Below are 16,896 nucleotides of genomic sequence, written 5' to 3'. Positions count from 1 at the left end.
GGTCTCTAGCATATCCTACATAATTCAGTTTTGTCCTTGGTTTCAGAGTGACTAAGACAGGCAGTTCCAAACAGTTTTACTTGTTCACAATACCATTTCACCATCTTCATGAGTAAGAACAATTGGGAGTGTTCTGCCAGTTGCTCTGCCAAAATTTATGGGATACAATGAAAGTACAGGAGCTGGGGCTAGCCCTGCTGTCTCATGGCCAGGAAAGTCCAGAGTGATCATAGGTTTAGCAATCAGTTTTAATTCAAAGTACTCACAAAGCTTAGACACACAGCAGCATGGGGAGTATTCCTTGAAGAAACAGGAAAAGCCTCCCAGACCGTTTCTAAACAAAAGAAAACAAAACAAAAAAACCATTAATGCCCTTCCCCCACCCCATTTACATGCACCTCCCAGGTGCCAGGGTTTAATTTTTTCTCCATTGATACAAAATCAGTGTGCTCCATTGAGCAATCTTATTATTAAATTTTCTTCAACCATCCTGTACTCTCACCCATAACTTTTGTCTCTAGAAGAACTGCGTTAGAGCAGGACAAAGTATTTTCATAAAACATTTTTGTACAACTTGATTATAATGATTCATTATATGCAGGAATTGGTCAGGTGAAATCTTGAATTAAAAAAAAATTAAGTTGGGTTTACATAACCTTCTTCGTCCTGATCATTGTCTTGGTCTACAGTTTTCCTTTCCTGCTATATCTTTATCTGGTTTTGTATAATGCTGATTTCACAGAATGAATTAGGAAGTGTCTATTTGCTGCACATTTACAAGAGAGAAATCTTATTAAGCATTTTCTTAGCGGACAATGTTATTAAACTACAAACCAATAATAGAAAATAGCTGCTAAAACCCAAATATTTGGAGACAAAATAACACCCTTCAAATTTACAATTGGGTCAAAGAGAAGTCTTAGAGAAATAGAAAATATTTTGAATTAAATGAAAATGGAAATCAACATCAAAATTTATGGGATACCATGAAACTAGTGTTGAGGGAGAAATTTATGACATAAAGGATTCTTATAGCAGAAGAAAAAGCTAAAGTCAATAATCTAAGCTTCACCTTTAGGAAATTACAGAAAGAAGATAAATTTACGCTTAAAAAGAAAGGGAATAATAAAAATTAGAACATAAATTAATAAAATCGAAAATAGGGAAGCACTAGATAAAATGAAGGTAACCAAGGAAAAGAGAACATTTTATTTTACCTATGTTTATTCCTTCTCCTAACTTCCTTCTTTATGTATATCTGAGTTTCTGTCCTGTATCATTTTCCTTCTCCCTAAATAACTTGTTTTAACGTTTCATGCAGGGCAGTTCTGCTGGTGATGAATCCCAGGAGTTTTTGTTTGTCTGTAAAAAGTCCTTGTTTTCCCTTTACCTTTGAAGTGTAATTCCGCCGGCTGTAGAGTCTAGGCTGGTGGTGCTTTTCTTTCAGCACTTTACATTTTACTCTACTCATTTTCCTTTCATGTTTTCTAAAGAGAAGTCACTGTAATTCTTATCATTCTTCCTCTAAATAAGATGTTATTCAAGATTTTCTTTCTGTCTTTGGTTTTTGCAGTTTGAATATAATATACCCAGATATGAAATATTTGGTATTTTCCCTGATATTCCTTCTTCTCTGCTACTCCTGAATCTGTGGTTTGGTGTCTGTCATAAATTTTGGAAAATTCTAGCCATTATTAACTCAAATATTCCTTCTTCTCTGTTCTTTCTTTTTCCTCTGACATTCTAATTATGCATATATCACATATTTTTAAAATGTCCCACAGTTCTCGGATGTTCTGTTCTGTTTCTCCGTTAATATGTTTTTTTCTCTTTTTATTTCCCTTTAGGAAGTTTCTATTGACCTGTCTTCATGCTCATTAATTCCTTCCTTGGCTGTGTCAAGTATACTGTATATTCCATCAAAACATTCAAGATTCCTTTTTCTTAAATAATTTCCTTTCTCTTTAAAGAACGTATTTTAGCCATATTTTTAGGGAGGGTAGGTATACTACCAACAAATTTTCCTTCACCTGAAATTAATAATACCCCCTTTGCTCCTAAAGGATATTTTCACTTGATATAGAGTTCCAAATTAAAAAGAGTTACTTTCTTTTGGCAGCTGAAAGCATCATTTCTTTCTGGCCTCCATGCTTTGTGATGAGAAACCCCCATCACTCAAAAAATTTCCCCCATGGTTAAACAGTCATTTTTCTTATGCTGCTTCTAAGATTTTTTTTGTCAATATTAGTCAAAAGTTTGAATATCATGTGTCTTGGCATATATTTCTTTGGTTCCGTTTGTGGTTGCTCAGTTTGTCTTTTGCCAAATTTGGAAATTTTTAACTATTATTATTTTAAGCCTTTTTTTTTTTTAGCTCCATGCATTTTCTCTCCTCCCAGGATTCCAGTGACACAAATGTTAGCTTTTTTCTTATTGTCTGACATATCCCATCCCACCTGATAATTTGGTGGGTCTAAAATTACCAGATTATAATGTGAAGCTCAATCATGCAGCTACTCAATATCCACGAGCATGTCTAGCGAGAGTCCCTGACATTCTGGGAGCTGATTTGTTGACAGGGTATAGTTGTTTCTTTTTAAATTTCAAGAGGGTGACATATCTTGCACTAGAACCCTAGAAATCTATGATGTGAGCTCTATTACAGTTTATAGAGTATAATAGAGCTCAATATCCTTATCTATCACAGATGTGTCATGCAACAACATATGGACTGAATCATACGGCCCAAGTGATACAGCCACTCATATCTTGACCTGAACCTGATGCAGAGACCTCTCCTCCCTGAGCCCACTCAGACCTGGCAGCTTTCTGTGTGAGCCACAAATGGGTGGTGTCGTGTACACAAGTGTGGAATGTATTGTGTCAACATTCCACCGAGCCCACAAACACTCTGCCTCACCTTCAGTGGTAGGAGGACAAGGTTCAATTTCTTGTTCTTTACCCTGAATAACATGTGCCAGTCTGAGATGCCTCAGGCGTCCGGACCCCTGCCATATTCACTGATTGGAAGCCCATGAATTTTGGTAGGATTTACATCGTATTGTCTGGAGCACATATATTTTTACCAGTCATTTACAGTCCTGGCAATTTCTTGCCCATCGAGTCTAATGAACACGGTGACATCAATCCAGTCCTGCCTTTTACGACGCACTGTGGAATGTCCAGACAATCAAAGTTTCTTCAGCCTCCACTGTGACAGAGAACAAGAGAATTAACACTGTCCTGGGGGAGGACTGAGGATGTGAGCTGCTTTTACTCTACATAAACGCAAACTATACTAGAAGACTGCATTAGTTTGTGTGTTTTTATTCTCCTGCTCAGTTCTGCATGTGATCAAGCATGGACAAACCTTTTCAAAATAATGAGTATAAAGTCTCAGCTTTGAAGATGAGTAAGATCCAGTGATCTGCTGTACAGCACAGTGCCTAAGGTGCCAGGACCATATAATGAACTGAATTGTTAGAAGGGGAGATTTCAGTATTATCATGAAAAATGAATAAATAAAATAAAATGTAAAATCCTAACAACAACAAAATACCCAACGGGATGTGATGAAAATTTTGAAGGAGAACAATATGTCTAAAACTTTGATTGTGGTAAAGATTTCATGAGTGTATGCATATATCCAAACTCACCAAATCGTATACGCTAAACATGTGCGGTTTATTGTATATAAATAAAGGTTGTAGAAAAAATCTTAACATGTCTCAACTCTAGATCACCAGCAGAGGGAGACATAATTCATTCAGAGACAGGACAAGGGCAGGTGCTCTCCTGACAAGCATTTCTGACTATTTAATCCAACATGAAATACCCATAATTGGCATGTATCCTTCCTCTTACATCTGCCACTCAGAAGAAGGTGAGAAATCATGATAGATAGATAGATAATAGATAGATAGATAGATAGACACATAAATATAGATATAGATAAGAGCTCTTATTTCTCCAATTGTACCAAGTCAGCCATAGTTAACATTTATAACTTTATATTTTCCACTACCTATGTTCCCACTGCCATATACAACAACTCTTTTGGTGTAGAGTAACTCAAATCTTTTATTCATTAATGGATTAACCCATTTGACTTTTATGTATTGTGTTACTGTAATCTTCTATTAACTATTAAATTTTACTTCTGTACCTGAAAATACTAAGGGACACTCCAAGAAATGTGCCCAGTCCAAAAGATCCATTTGAAAACACTCCTTTAGAAAGCTACTTCTCACCAACCTTCCAGTCATGGTTAATCCAATCTTCTGACCATTTGGCCAAACTGTTAATCACTGCTCTTGAATTAGTAAAGATCTCTGACACCGGGTTATCTCTGTGCAAGGCAAAGTGGATTAGAGCACATAACTCCAAGTCCTACCCACTGAGATATTTTCTTCCTGCATGGTCTTACCGCACTATTCTTAAAGTGGGCTTCAATGCTATAAAAATCTACTTTGAAAAGATGAAAGCATATATGACATAAATTTGATCTGAATTATTTTCTTCTTCAATCAGTTTGCTAAAGGGAATCCACATAAGTCTGTAGGTACAGCATGAGAGAAAAGGGGGAATTCTGCAAGTGTTGGTGCCAAGAGAGTTTGAACAACCTACATGGGTAAATCCTGTGTGCCTGGGGGACAGAATCAAGCCCTAGCCTTAATATCCCACTGCTACCTGATGATAGAATGCTCTTTTGCATGCATATGTTTATAGACTGTTGGGTCAGTTACCACTCAATTCATAAAGAGCAACTCAGGTCACAGGGTTCCTTTTGGGCCTATAGACAGCATGTAGTCTCTACAAGGAATTAATAGCAAATCAGAACCCATATCCAAAAAAGGGAATTGGTATCTTCAGAAGGGATTATGGCATTATTCCAATACTCTAGAGGTCTGAACTGTGCTTCTCCTGCTGAGCTTTCTGCAGCCTCCATACACTGTCCCTATCTAACCCCAGGCACTTTAGCTTCACTGGTCCACTAGGTCATAGAGTCCACTGCAGGTTGTACTTAGTGCAGAGTCTTCTTCTTTTCTGGGACTCCCTCAGAAATGGCACCATTACAAGTTATTAAGCAATCAGTCAGACCACTGACTCCAAAATATACATGTAACCTTCAGAACCCAAAGAAGAGTAACTAGTGTTGACTCTATTTATTTGTTATGAGGGTTGTGTTTTCATTTCGAAGATAATCTCTTGATATTCCCCCAGCCATTCAGATGCTAGAAACTTATTTGCAACTCTAGCCAGGACCCCAGAGGGAGTGGTGGGTAAGTTGTGTGCTTTTTCTCAGCCTTCTGCAAATTCAACCACTGAATTCATGGTTTTCACCTGATCTTGATTTTTAATTATTGAAGCCCTGGGTGTGATTCTTTTTAATGTGGAAAATTGTAGACAATATTTTCTCAAATATTTTTTTGTACTCCTGCCCCTCCTTCTTCCTCTCAGGACTTCAATTATACACACAATAGATTGCTTGAAGTTGGCTTGCAGTTCACGAATGCTTTGCTCATTTTATTGTATTTTTTCTCCTTGTGATCGATTGTGGATACTTTCTATTGAGAAAGTCACTAATCTTTTCTTCAGCAATATCTAATCTTTTTGGCTGAAACTGTTTGAGTCTAGTGGATTTTGCTTTTAATCTTTATTAGGAAAGACCTGAATGGCATCGAGAATGCAGATAATTTTGCCCTCTACTGGAACAAAGCCTTTTGGAACATGCAACCTGATGCCTCTCAAATGATGAGACTTTGTGCTCTGGCTGGTGGAAACAACTAATCTTGGCTCTGTGTGAGCTCTGCAGGTATTTTCACTCTAATAAGTTCAGAGAAATTTTTGTACAACATTGGAAGATTCTTCACATTCTGCACATGTCTGGATCTGGCGCACTGTTAAATATGGATGGGAAACGTTGTGGTTATCCTATGTTCTATCTCTCTAATAATAATTTATCACTCCAAGAGCATCAGGGAATCAGGTCAACAAAGAAGACATTCTAGCTTCAATGATATCCCCAGGTACCAAATGCAGAGATCGTGTACAACTTCTTGCAGCTTCTTGAAGTATATCATCCACGATAGAACCCATATTAGATGGAAAGGTAGCAAGAAAATCATGTTGTGAACATTGAAAAGAACAAAAGAACAGTAGAGTAATTCAAGTCTCTGGCCTCCAGGGAGAAAAGCATTGTCTGCAGTCAAATTTGACCTGCTCTGATCAGACTTGGACATCTGGGAGACACAGCCCCTGTGCGATGTTATTGAGATTGTCCAGCCCTGCAGCTGTGCCCAACTCTGCCCCATCCCCTACTGATTTGCATGTTACTGGAGAACAACCCACTGCCCTGGAGACTTATTAATGCTCTGATCATATCTTGTGCAGAAGTCAGTCCCGGTCAGGACAAAGAGTGAACATGAGGGCCCCCACTCAGCTCCTCAGTCTCCTGCTGCTCTGGCTCCCAGGTAAGGACGGAGAACACTGGGAATTTGCTCAGCCCAGTGTGGTCAGTACTGCCTGGTCCTTCAGGGAAGTCCTCTTATAACACTAGTAATAACATGGAGGGTTTTTTTTTTTATGTTTCCAATCTCAGGTGCCGAACGTGACATCCAGATGACCCAGTCTCCATCCTCTGTGTCTGCATCTCTAAGAGAAAGAGTCACCATCTCTTGCCGGGCCAGTCAAAGCATTAGCAAATATTTAGCCTGGTATCAGCAGAAACCAGGGAAAGCTCCTAAGCTCCTGATCTATGGTGCATCCAATTTGGAAACTGGGGTCCCATCCCGGTTCACTGGCAGTGGATCTGGGACAGATTTCACCCTCACCATCAACAGCCTAGAGGCTCAAGATGCTGCAACTTATTACTGTCAACAGTATGATGAAATACCTCCCACAGTGTTACAAACCAGAACGTAAACCACTAGGGGATGCAGATGTGTGAGGCTTGACTGCCTCAGCTGCTCTTGCCACCTCCATCCACTGAGAACATTTCTGAGATGCACCCACTTTTTTAATGTGGCTAGCAGTTTTGGCAGAAGTGGCAGGAACAGCACTCTAACTCTCCTGCCCCTCTTCAGTGCCAGTGGCACAGACATGATGATGCCTCTTCTGATTTATATAGGACAGATGATTACACCTGAGGAGTTAGGTTGGAGTTCTTTCAGCAAAAGAAAACCAAGTCTACATCTTGCAAGCAAGGATTTTTTTTTAATACATGGAATGTGAGTCTAAACTATACCCTTTTAAAGTCTGGGGAGTGTGATGCTAAGTGAAGCAGTATTAGAAATAAGTGATGCCCTGGTGTTCCCACAGAAGCTCGAACATATCTGCCACTGGAGATACAGGCTGTAACCAAACCATGTGGCCTGTATGTGATGCCCAGGGGTGGGTGTGCTGATGTTGCAAGCTGCCTGCAGCACCTCAGACAATTCTCAAGATCTTGCCTGTGGCCATGCATGGAGCTGGAAGAATCAGGCTCCCTGAAGTCAGACTATACAACAAAGCTGCAGTAATCAAGACAGTATGGTTCTAGCACAAAAACAGAAATATAGATCAATGGAACAGGATAGAAAGCCCAGAGGTAAACCCATGCACCTATGGTCAACTAATCTATGACAATGGAAGCAAGAATATACAATGAAACGACAGTCTCTTCAGTAAGTGGTGCTGCAAAAACTGGACAGCTACAGGTAAAAGAATGAAATTAGAACACTCCCTAACACCATACACAAAAGTAAACTCAAAATGGGTGAAAGACCTAAATGTAAGACTGAACACTATAAAACTCTTAGAGAAAGACATAGGAAGGACACTATTGGACATAAATCACAGCAAGACCTTTTTTGACCCACCTACTAGAGCAATGGAAATAAAAACAAAAATAAACAAATGGGACCTAATGAAACTTAAAAGCTTCTGGACAGCAAAGAAAACCCTAAACAAGATGAAAAGACAACCTTCAGAATGGGAGAAAATATTTGCAAACGAATCAACAGTCAAAGGATTAATCTGCAAAATATACAAACAGCTCATGCAGCTTAATATCAAAAAAACAAACAACCCAATCAAAACATGGACAGAGGATCTAAATAGACATTTCTCCAAAGAAGACATACAGATGCCCAAGAGGCACATGAAAAGATGCTCAACATCACTAATTATTAGAGAAATGCAAATCAAAACTACAATAAGGTATCACCTCACACCAGTGAGAATGGGCATCATCAGAAAATCTACAAACAACAAATGCTGGAGAGGGTGTGGAGAAAAGGGAACCCTCTTGCACTGTTGGTGGGAATGTAAATTGATACAGCCACTATGGAGAACAGTATGGAGGTTCAAAGAGAAAAACAAATATCGTATATTAACAGATGTATGTGGAACTTAGAAAAATGGTACAGATGAACCGGTTTGCAGGGCAGAAGTTGAGACACAGATGTAGAGAACAAACGTATGGACACCAAAGGGGTAAACAGCGGTGGGGTGGGGATGGTGGTGTGCTGAATTGGGCAATTGGGATGGACATGTATACACTGATATGTATAAATTGATGACTAATAACCTGCAGTATAAACAAACAAACAAACAAAAAAACAACTAATACTAAACTTTCTTTGGGTTATTTGTATGGAAATATGTTAATGTAAATGTTTCAGACATTACATGAAATTTCTAAAAATCTTATATGTTCTGGTATAATGTTATGACATAATTCTAGTTATTACTTTAAAATGTATATCTCAGAAATAACTAAATTTCCTTGTCAATTGCATTATTATGAACTATCATCAAATCTTTAACTGTGGTCATTTTTAAGTCTTTTGTCATTTACAGACAGTTCTGGGTGTACTCTGATGCTTTTGCAAAAATGTTCCTGTAAAAGTGTTTCATTTTCAGAACTCGAATGGAAAACTGATGAATTCATGAAAGTGCTAACAAAAGATCAAGATAAAAAAAATTAATTACATGGGACTGAGTGAACTGAAGAGGATGATTATAATTTTTGTGACGTTCTGTTTGAATAAAAAAAATCCCACAAGGACTCAGAGGCAAAAAATATACAAATCAATTTTCACTGCAAAATAAAGGAGCTGTTACAGTGGAGGATTACTGGACTGAATGTCAATATTATGACATAGTATGAGTGTGTTTTGTGTTTGGTAGTTGCAATCATTGTTGCTTTTGTTGTGGTCATCCATTTACAATGCTTGGTGTCAGTTTATTTATCTCTTGTAAAAATAAAATACAGTGTGTGTGTGGAAAAAAAAAAAGAGTCATGTAAAAAACAAACAAAAAAAGAATCTGCCTGGCAATGCAGGGGACATGGGTTTGAGCCCTGGTCCGGGAAGATCCCACATGCCATGGAGCAACTAAGCCCGCGTGCCACAACTACTGAGCCTGCGTGCTACAACTACAGAAGCCCGCGCACCTAGAGCCCGTGCTCTGCAACAAGAGAAGCCAAGGCAATGAGAAGCCCTCGCACCACAACGAAGAGTAGCCCCCGCTCGCCGCAACTAGAGAAAGCCCGCACGCAGCAACGAAGACCCAACACAGCCAAAAATAAATAAAATTAAAAATTAAAAAAAATTTATTTAAAAAAGTAAATAAATAAATAAAATAAAAAATAAACACATTTCTTTAAAAATAAAATAATAAATAAAAGTGAATGTAAAAAAAAAAGACACATATTCAACACCGTGGAAGGGGATATACATCCCCGTCCTGTTTATGAGGCAAGTGTGACAGCTCTCTTAACAACGGGGGAAAAATTTTCCGTGTGATTTGGTGCCAGCTGTTTTGTGCCAGAAATATAATCTGGAGAGCAACTCCAACAAAGGGAAATCAACCACAGGCAACAACCAGAATGTCACCCGACAGCCCCAAAAGTGTTCCCAACTCATTTCAGATGTCTTGGTTTCACACGATTTCTGGACTGGTGCTCCAGTCAGGAGATTATTATCTGTACTTGTACCTACTTTCACCTGGTGAAAGAGTGGCATGGACTTATATACACTACCAAATGTAAAATAGAGAGCTAGTGGGAAGCAGCCGCATAGCACGGGGACATCAGCTCGGTGCTGTGTGACCACTAAAGGGGTGGGACAGAGAGGGTGGGAGGGAGATGCAAGAGGGAGGAGATATGGGGATATATGTATACGTATAGCTGATTCACTTTGTTATAAAGCAGAAACTAACACACCATTGTAAAGCAATTATACTCCAATAAAGATGTTTAAAAATAAGGACACTAGGGGGCAGTCAAGTCAAATTCTTAATACACATACATGTCTATCCTATTGCGAGATCTGGTCCTAAGTTTGTCTTTATTTGCCCATCACCTTGAAGATTTTGATGGTGGGAGGATGGTAATTCATATTATGGCTCCTCTCTCCTCTCTCTCTCTCTAAATCTGTCTGTTCTCATTTTTCTCTGCAAATGTTAACAGAGACAATTTTGTAACATGTTTTTCATTCTCTCTTCTTTTTTCTACATGTTCTGAGTGTAGCGAACTCCTGTTATGACCAACATTAGAAGTGTAGGTTATATGAAGACAAATAATTTTACTGAATCTTGAAACATTATTATTCAGTCCCCCAAAAAAGGTGTTGTAAGTTGAGGAGTATTCAGGATTATTGTGACCAGCAATTATTTGCTTTATTTTAAAAATAGAATCAACGAGTTCTCCTCTTCACATTTATCAAATAATAAAATATTTTGGTGCAATTCCCTGGAATAATATATTTCTATACTTTCTAATAACGGCCTCATATTGCACGTAAGGCTGTGAGGATTCCAGAATAGAGAGCCAATCTGTGGGTTGAGGATGTTCCCAGTTGACCAGGATAAGGATATGCAATGTGAGTAAGATCTGCACAAGCATGTTTCCAGTAATTTATCATAGCCTATAGTTCCTTCTTAAACTTATAATATCTTCCTGTCTCCTCCAAGGAGCTCAGATATTATCCTATTTTATTTTTTATTTTTTATTCATGTATTTATTTTTAATATCTGACCCTTAATCTCTGCTTGGTCTAGTCATTGCTTTAGAAGAGTCAACATGCAAATTTCTGGAAGCACTAAAAGATGGGGGCAGTTGATTCTTCAAAGAGCATCTGCACTTTGGGTGATCCCTGGCTCTTGGTCAACAGTGACTAAGTGCACATGAAGTCCCCTACCGTGAGGCCAACACTTCCTTAAGGCAGAAAATCACCATTTTCCCTTACTGATGCAGGCAGTGTATTTTTATTCTAAGATAAGGAATAGCCACTAAATACTTCATTCATCCCTTGCGTTTTTTCATTTTCTGAATTTTCCATTTATGTTAACGATAGGTGAACAGGACTGGTTACAGAGAATTTAGTTGATTTTAGACATCAGTTTAAGCGATTTAATTTGATGTTTTTTCCAGAGGATATGGAATATCTCTTTTTCAAAATTATAAGAATTTCTAAAATCCTGAAATTGTTGAATATGTAAGAAAAGCACTGAATTTGAGAATTCTCAGCTTATAGTCTCCATTTTTTTCAGTTACACCTCCTTATCTATACAAAAGATTGGAGAAAATTATGTCCTTTGAGATCTTGGATTACCATACAAACTCTTATCCAAAGGCAGCTTCAGGGCTTCCCAGGGCTTCTCAGGGCTTCCCAGGGCTTCCCAGGGCTTCTCAGGGCTTCTCAGGGCTTCTCAGGGCTTCTCAGGGCTTCCCTGGTGGTGCAGTGGTTGAGAGTCCGCCTGCCGGTGCAGGGGACACGGGTTCGTGCCCCGGTCCGGGAAGATCCCACATGCCGCGGAGCGGCTGGGCCCGTGAGCCATGGCCGCTGAGCCTGCGCGTCCGGAGCCTGTGCTCCGCAACGGGAGAGGCCACAACAGTGAGAGGCCCGCGTACCGCAAAAAAAAAAAAAAAAAAAAAAAAAGCAACAAAGGCAGCTTCAACTAAAATTTAATAGTCTAGAATCTTTCATTTGGTGCTCAGAATCTTTTTCTGTTGTCCACTCCCCACTTCTCAAGTGACCTAGACTTTCTTACAAGGTCAAACCAAAAAAACCTCACATGTAGACAGTGGAAAAAATTATTAAACATCCAGAAAAGCTATGCCTTGTAAGGAGACCATCTTTGGAGTGCAAGGGTGAGCTTTGAGTGAAGATCCCAGAGGAGGTGAAGAACTTATAGGGCAGTGAAAGCTCAGGCAGGCAAATCAATGAAATTATTGTCTTACTTTGTCCAGTTAGTCTGTGGGTGAGTGTGATACAGAACATAGTTTAACATTTACAGGCAAAAGGCTTCATCTCCAGCACATGATTTTCCCACTCGAGTATCTTATTGATCAGTTATACTTAACTATGGGATTTTTATCTTTATTCCAAGAGAAAGGAAACAAAAATGAGTCAAACATTCAGATACAGATTCTGTCACGAACATGGAGAGTAAGGTCTTGAAGATTCAGAAAAGTCAGGCAGGGAATCAAACCTGCTTCTCCAGGGTGTGAGAAAACTTATAAAGTCAGAGGATAAATATATTCACAGAGCCATTCCTGAGGTCCCTATGAGCCAAAATGCTTTTCCATGGACTTTGCCCTCTGGTGGGTGAGAACTTGCTATTAGTTTTGAAAGGTAACCAGCTCCAATCACAGGTGCCTCGGGGCTCAGGATCCAGTCCAGCCCACCTTCAGCTGGGGAACTCCCTCTACTGAGTGGGCTGATCTCAACTCTCCCTTAAGGACAAACTCTCTCCTGTTAACACAGAACAGCCCTTTGGATCCAGGAGGGGAACAGGCCTCCGTGTATCTCTAACCTTGTCCAAAGCACCATGGGTTTGGGCTGTTTGGGTGGCCAGGTCTACAGAACACCCTGCACTGAGTGTTTAACAGTATCACAGTCTCCTTCCCACAGAGAAAGGACAGCAGGAAAACAAACTCAAACACCAACAAGACAGTCTTCCCAGGCCATGAATATCAGACACTGGCTTTCACTTTTAAGAACCTCAAACTAATAGTATCTGATAAGAGACAAAAGTACGGTGAAGCTGCCTGCCTAAGACCTTCCTCATTCAGTTGACTGTGGTCAAAATTAGAGACTCACAGAGGTCTACTCCCCACTGGAAGTCATGGAGGTCACTCATTCAACCCTGAAAAACTCTTATTATTGGTGTATGGTGTGCAGTGACTAGTGTTGGGTGCCCGTTAGTTTTGTTTACAGGCCTCAACATGGTTTTGTCACATACATGGGACAGAGAGCCTCTTTTAGAATCAGAAGTCTTATCATTTCTGTCTGAAGGTAGGAAAGGAATATTTCAAAAACTTTCCTGACCAAGAATGAGTTTTTAAGAGATTTTACATTTTCTATATATTTTAGGACAGTTGGTCGTAATACAACAAATAATAATTGGAGACTTTAAAAGTTTTCTGGTAATTTCACAAAAGAGACAAATTCTCTTTGAAATTCATCCATCTTAAAGAATATTTGTAAAATTTCTGGAAAATTGATTTGTAACAAAAGAAAACACAACAGAATTCTCACTTTCACTCTTTTTCCCACAATTTATGTTTCCATGTTCATTACTGGGTTTGTTTCTTAAGGCTTCTGTAAGAAAGTACTAGGAATTTGGTGGCCTAAAACAACAGAAATGTATTCTCTCTCAGGACTGCAGCCTTGAAGTATGAATTTAAGGTGTTGTCCAGGGCAGGCCCTCTCTGAAACATGTAGGTAAGGACCCCTCCTTGCCTTTTTTTCACCTTCTGGTGGCCCCAGGTTTTCCTGAACTAGTGGTATCATAAGTCCAATCACTTGTCTTCACGTGGTCTCTTCTGTGTATTGCTGTCTTTGTGTCCTTTCTCCTCTTCTTGTAAGGCCACCTGTCATATTCATTAAAGGCCCACCATACTGCAGTATGACCACATCTTAATTACCTAATTATATCGACAATGAATATTTTCCAAATAATGTCACATTCTGAGGTCCCAGAGTCTAAAACGGCTTCTCAGGGCTTCTCAGGGCTTCTCAGGGCTTCCCTGGTGGCGCAGTGGTTGGGAGTCCGCCTGCCGATGCATGGTTAATTAAAGGGCTGGAATCTTCAGGACAGCAGCCTGCTACCTAGTGGAAACCCCTATTTGTCTTGGTACCTTCAGAAGCCAGAAGTAAGACCCAGAATCTATTTGCTAGCATCATAAAAGAGACCAGGTCAAAGAGAGCAAAATAGGATAAAATAAAAAGGTAAATAATATTTTGACTAGTGAGATATGGAACATAATGTAGTTCTGCATGTCCTTCTACACCATGATTTTTCTCAGTAAATGATATTATTGCCATAAAGTTCTGAGTTTAAAGGTGAACATAATTTTTGCTCAGTTATCTTTTCAGCATTATTTCAAAATCTTATTCTTGAGTATTTCCCAGAGACTATGCACACCAAACATTCTTGTGGAATCTTACTAGTTAATTGTCTAGTTAATTTGTTAATTTTTTTTTTTTTTTTTTGCGGTACGCGGGCCTCTCACTGTTGTGGCCTCTCCCGTTGCGGAGCACAGGCTCCGGACGCGGTGAAGCTGCCTGCCTAAGACCTTCCTCATTCAGTTGACTGTGGTCAAAATTAGAGACTCACAGAGGTCTACTCCCCACTGGAAGTCATGGAGGTCACTCATTCAACCCTGAAAAACTCTTATTATTGGTGTATGGTGTGCAGTGACTAGTGTTGGGTGCCCGTTAGTTTTGTTTACAGGCCTCAACATGGTTTTGTCACATACATGGGACAGAGAGCCTCTTTTAGAATCAGAAGTCTTATCATTTCTGTCTGAAGGTAGGAAAGGAATATTTCAAAAACTTTCCTGACCAAGAATGAGTTTTTAAGAGATTTTACATTTTCTATATATTTTAGGACAGTTGGTCGTAATACAACAAATAATAATTGGAGACTTTAAAAGTTTTCTGGTAATTTCACAAAAGAGACAAATTCTCTTTGAAATTCATCCATCTTAAAGAATATTTGTAAAATTTCTGGAAAATTGATTTGTAACAAAAGAAAACACAACAGAATTCTCACTTTCACTCTTTTTCCCACAATTTATGTTTCCATGTTCATTACTGGGTTTGTTTCTTAAGGCTTCTGTAAGAAAGTACTAGGAATTTGGTGGCCTAAAACAACAGAAATGTATTCTCTCTCAGGACTGCAGCCTTGAAGTATGAATTTAAGGTGTTGTCCAGGGCAGGCCCTCTCTGAAACATGTAGGTAAGGACCCCTCCTTGCCTTTTTTTCACCTTCTGGTGGCCCCAGGTTTTCCTGAACTAGTGGTATCATAAGTCCAATCACTTGTCTTCACGTGGTCTCTTCTGTGTATTGCTGTCTTTGTGTCCTTTCTCCTCTTCTTGTAAGGCCACCTGTCATATTCATTAAAGGCCCACCATACTGCAGTATGACCACATCTTAATTACCTAATTATATCGACAATGAATATTTTCCAAATAATGTCACATTCTGAGGTCCCAGAGTCTAAAACATTATAATTTTTAGGGGAACAGAATTCATTCAGTAAGAGCACATAAAAACAATTCTTAATTTAACACTTGTTAAAAGAATCATATAAAACTAGCTTTAATATTTATAATACCTCCTCCATTTTGCTTCATATTTGTTTGTTTGTTTTTGCAGACGTTTATCTTTTGACTTCTTTCACTGCATGGTTAATTAAAGGGCTGGAATCTTCAGGACAGCAGCCTGCTACCTAGTGGAAACCCCTATTTGTCTTGGTACCTTCAGAAGCCAGAAGTAAGACCCAGAATCTATTTGCTAGCATCATAAAAGAGACCAGGTCAAAGAGAGCAAAATAGGATAAAATAAAAAGGTAAATAATATTTTGACTAGTGAGATATGGAACATAATGTAGTTCTGCATGTCCTTCTACACCATGATTTTTCTCAGTAAATGATATTATTGCCATAAAGTTCTGAGTTTAAAGGTGAACATAATTTTTGCTCAGTTATCTTTTCAGCATTATTTCAAAATCTTATTCTTGAGTATTTCCCAGAGACTATGCACACCAAACATTCTTGTGGAATCTTACTAGTTAATTGTCTAGTTAATTTGTTAATTTTTTTTTTTTTTTTTAGTCTGGCTTGGATTGAAATGACCCAAACTTGAATAGGACAACAAAGTCTACTCTTTCAATTTCTCCAAATTCTATTTTCAGGACGAAAGCAATTTGACATTGGCACTATTTTTCAGGAGCCGTTCAGTTCACCATGACCTGCACCAGGCTGACACGTGAGAATCGTCACATTGTTTTCCTATTTAATGAAAGCTGGTGTAACAGACTGACCCTCTGAGCAGTGGTAGCCTGGAACCATGTTCCATATGGACCATTCTTAAATAAAGGCCCAGGAAAGTGTCAGTGATAGACACAGGCTACCCTGAGACATTAAGATAAAGGATCCATCATTGCTCTTCTCACAAACTGCAACTTCTTTTGAACTGTAGCCTCAGGGCTGTGGCTTCCAACACACAGGCAGGAGGAGCTTAGGTTCTCACCAGAGCTGACAAAAATCGGGAAATCCTGCAGGACCTGGTTCTACTTGACGAGAAAGAGTCAACAGGGGAAGAGTCTTTCTAAGCAACATTCAGAAAAATATATGATAAAATAATTCTTTTTTCATATTGTTCCATCATCCCAAGTGAAGTTTTTCATCAAAAAATCCTTTGGGGCTTCCCTGGTGGCGCAGTGGTTGAGAGTCCGCCTGCCGATGCAGGGGACGCGGGTTCGTGTCCTGGTCCGGGAGGATCCCACGTGCCGCGGAGCGGCTGGGCCCGTGAGCCGTGGCCGCTGAGCCTGCGCGTTCGGAGCCTGTGCTCCGCAGCGGGAGAGGCCACAGCAGTGAGAGGCCCGCGTACCGCAAAAAA

General features: G+C 39.3%; 1 gene segment (V, D, J or C); it reads left to right on the top strand.

Annotated features, from left to right (window-relative positions):
- The first annotated feature begins 6,424 nt into the window (after nucleotides 1-6,424).
- LOC102977649 (immunoglobulin kappa variable 1D-33-like) lies at nucleotides 6,425-6,924 on the top strand. The segment is given in 2 exon segments: nucleotides 6,425-6,473; nucleotides 6,602-6,924. Coding segments are annotated over 2 exon segments (372 nt in total).
- The last annotated feature ends 9,972 nt before the right edge of the window (nucleotides 6,925-16,896 follow it).

The sequence above is a fragment of the Physeter macrocephalus genome, chromosome 12 (genome assembly GCF_002837175.3).
Source record: "Physeter macrocephalus isolate SW-GA chromosome 12, ASM283717v5, whole genome shotgun sequence".
Lineage (NCBI taxonomy): Eukaryota > Metazoa > Chordata > Mammalia > Artiodactyla > Physeteridae > Physeter > Physeter macrocephalus.
This window is presented reverse-complemented; position numbering and strand designations above follow the sequence as displayed.